At 46.0% G+C, this 3,696-nt stretch overlaps 1 protein-coding gene across 1 annotated transcript in view; it reads right to left on the bottom strand.

The window, feature by feature from the left end:
• The window catches only part of ZCWPW2 (zinc finger CW-type and PWWP domain containing 2), a 132,990-nt gene that overhangs the window by 79,983 nt on the left and 49,311 nt on the right, over positions 1-3,696 (bottom strand). Inside the window, 1 exon segment of the mRNA XM_025202353.1 lies at positions 2,722-2,830. Within this exon segment, the coding sequence (XP_025058138.1) occupies positions 2,722-2,830 (109 nt within the window).

Below are 3,696 nucleotides of genomic sequence, written 5' to 3'. Positions count from 1 at the left end.
GGGGGGGGGGGCTGTAATGAGTCCATGCTTTCTGGTGGCCATACAATTCCTGCCCAGTTCTCTCTCAAGTACCCTCTCTTCGCTTTTCGTCTGCCTAGATAGTCTTAATAGATGTAGAAAGGGAGGCTGACCATTAGACCTGTGCAAAGTGACTAGAATTCGGATTCAGCTGATTCAGGGGACAGCAATTCAATTTGGTGATTCGAATCACTGTCCTGAATTGATTTGGCTGAAACCGATTTGGAGATTCGGCTGCTGCTTTCTCTCTGAATCACACAGGCCCCATCCCCCACCCGCTCTCCCAGCCCCAGCAATGGCTGCCCCACCCTCCCCAGCTCCTGGCACTTTGGGAAAAAAGAGCCCCAACTCACCCGGTGCTGCTGGGCAGGGGGCAATCCCCTTCTCTCTTTTTTTCCCCCCTCTTGCACACACACACACACACACACACACACACACACACACAAAAACCCCTCTGTACTCACTGGTTCCTGCCCAGTGGGGGTGATCCCTGCTGCCCCGCACTGCCCCATGCCATGGGGGGGGCTTTTCCACGAAGCCCCCCCAAGGATGCTGCAGGAGCTGGTGAGATCAGGGTTTGTTTGTTTTTTTTTTTTCTTAAGAGGGCCAGATCTGGGGCAGGCAGAACATCTATAGGGGGGGCTTGTCACAGAGCCCCCCCATGCAGCATGGGACAGTGAGCATCACCCCCCTGGTTGGCAGCATCCAGTGACCGGGGGCTTAAAAAAAAAAAAAAAAAGGGCCAAGAGCTAGGGCAGCCATGCGAGGGCTGGGGGAGCAGGTAGCAGATAGGCCCCATAGTCCCCTCCTTACCAGCTCTGAGTCCAGCTCTAGGTCCCTGCTGCAGCAGGCAAGGACTCCTTGAATCATTGAAGCTCTTCAAGTCTTTTCTGCATTGATTCAGAGAGCATTGATCAATTTCAGATCTTTTTATTGGTCCCCTGATTCGATTCGGATTTGGAGATTCGACCGCCGAATCAGGCCGAAATGAATCAGCACCCAAAGCTTGACACAGCCCTACTGACCATGGGCCTTACAGTGAGCCCTAGTCTACTCCTGCCAGCAGATCCCCCTTGGGCCCTGCTAATCCTAAACAGCCTTTCCTCTTAGGTAGGTCCTCCTGGCCTGCACCTACCATAGGGCACCTGTCACCTTATGGGCATTCACAGCTCCAACACCTCCTACAGCCATGCCTATGCCTCATAAATGCTCCCAACCATCACTTACGTGGGCATTTTGCACACAATGCATTAGGCCACCTCAGGCCTCCACTTCCTTTTTGGGGCCTCAGCTTTCCCTGCTCTGGCTATTCCCTTTAGCTTAGACCCACTGCACCAGACATGGTGTCTTTCTCTCACCCTTTAGTAGTCCCACCCAAACCACCAGTCAAAATTCAAACAGAAACATCAGTGTTCCAGCTATAGCTTAATTCTAAACACACTGGCTAGCTATTAAAACTCTCTCTCTATTCTAGGTCAAAGTTCCCTACCAGCCCACAGCTCCTTACTTGCTGTCCTCAAGCTTGGCAGATTCTCAAACAGTCAGCCAGCAGCAGCCATCTCACAAAAAAATCCTCTCCCTTTGACCTCCAGGACCAGACTGACTATCCTGGCTCAGGTCCTGCCTTATATCTCCCAGACCCTGCCTTTTTCTGATCAGATGATTCCCCTAAGCTAGCTACAGGTGCTCCCTAATTAGGCTTGCAACTGGTCTCCAGGGGAGCCTGCCTATAGCATTGCTTCATCCCCTATGCAGGGCTCTGGCCTATGGTCTTAGTGCAGAGCAACTAGTACTGCAATAGGCTTGTTCCTGCTCACACACAAAACTAGCTCTGCAATAGTCATTCACAGTACATCACATGCCCAGCGAGCAATCTGAGCTCACTGGGCATGCTCTCTGAGCTCACTTACTGATCACTGTAGCTCCCTGCCAGAGCTCAGATTGCTCGCTGTATAAGACAAGCTCCGGCAGGGAAGATGAGTTCCAGTTGGATGAGCTCCAACATGCTGATCAACTGGTTAACTCAGCCCACAGAGCTCCCCCCCAACCTTCAACTCCTCAGCTTAGCTTGGGGAGCTCCCAAGCTGATCTCGTGAGCTCAGCCTACGGAGCTCTGGCAGGAGCTGCATCAGCTGCACAGTCAAAGGGGTGTGTGAATGTACTACCCTAGCCCCCTGAATTTGTCCCTTGGGGGCCAACACTCACCATCTGTAAATTACAGGGAGGCCAAGATACTGCAAGACATGAGCATCTGCAGGAAGTAGCAAAGTATTGTCCAAACAGGTCTACTAGTTTGTTTTGGATCAGGGCCTAGCACAAAATTTGTGCATGAGCAATCTCAGAATTGGATTGCAAAGAGGCCTGGACTGAAACCATGTACCTAACAGGACTTGTATTGGAAATGTGCACAAACCTATAGTGTTCTATACAACCTAAAATGCAGACACCAAACAAACTTATGCTAGTTTCAGGAAATCAGGGAGGGTGGAAGAAGATCATGTACCTGAACAGCTAAAAGTAGTAAAAAGCACCACTTACATGTTTGAAGCAGAATAGAACCTGGGCCACACACTCTACTTTTTTATTATCATGACAATATAATTATGCTCTTTAAAGGAAAAAAAAAAACTTCACAACAGAAAAACTCCACAGTATTGGACTCTAACAATATTTGGAAATTATGTTAAAAATAGTGAGTTATACCCTTTGATGATAGATGGCCAAGTCTTTGCTAAGAAGAACATGCAAGCAGTTTGTTCGCTTCTTCTAATGCACGTTTATACCATTTCTTTTGTCTCCTGCAGCACTCTGGCTATGGAAATAAAGAAATATTTTTTACTAAATACCTCAGCGCTGTTGTCATTTTCTATACTTTAAGTAAAAAAAATCAAAGTATCAAAAATATTAATTTAAAAGCCAGAAGAGACTTCTTCAGTCAAAATAAGTATACTTGAAAATATTTCTGGGTTTATTCAGGTGTGTAAGGTACAATGGTATTGTAACTGGGCTCTCTCAACATAGAACATTAATACTGAAGTGGCTTATTCCTGAAGTCCGTTATATTTAATTTGTTACTAAATGAAATCAATGAGTTCTGAAATAAGGAATGTTGAGTGGAACCCAAGATAAGCTCCATGCAGTAAAATATCTAAAGTATTATTCATACATCCTTTGAGGTACTCCAACAGAAAGTTTATCCTGACCAACAATAAGCAATAACTACAAAATATATAATTTTACCTAAAGGAACAACTGCCTGATGACAGTTTAATGTAGCTTTGAAAGAATATCACATTTTCTCAGTCCAATAAATGTACACAGTTTGTAAGTTTGTGAAAACTGTAAGTACAGCATAGTTTGTGTTGAGAAAGAAAACGTGCCCTCTCAGTTAGTTGCCTGAAGATAATAAGACATGGTATCTGTGGGTGAAGATGTAAAAGCTAGTTGGAATAAACAGGAAAAGAAAAGAAAGCAGAACATGCTTTTCCTGGGAAGGGTGGGTGAGAAGGATAAGTGCTGCCCTTGGAAAAGGTGAAATAGTAGAAGCATCAAAATAAGGCCCCATAATGTGATGGTTACAGATCTACAGATCTGTATGTGGAAGGCTGCCTTGAGGCTAAAAAAGGTTAAGAAACACTGATCTAGTTGGTACCAAGGGAGGGCAGTGGAGGTAGGACC

The sequence above is a fragment of the Alligator sinensis genome, unplaced genomic scaffold (assembly GCF_000455745.1).
Source record: "Alligator sinensis unplaced genomic scaffold, ASM45574v1 scaffold181_1, whole genome shotgun sequence".
Taxonomy (NCBI): Eukaryota; Metazoa; Chordata; order Crocodylia; family Alligatoridae; genus Alligator; species Alligator sinensis.
The sequence above is the reverse complement of the archived record's forward strand: the minus strand, read 5'-3'. Positions and strand labels throughout refer to the sequence as shown.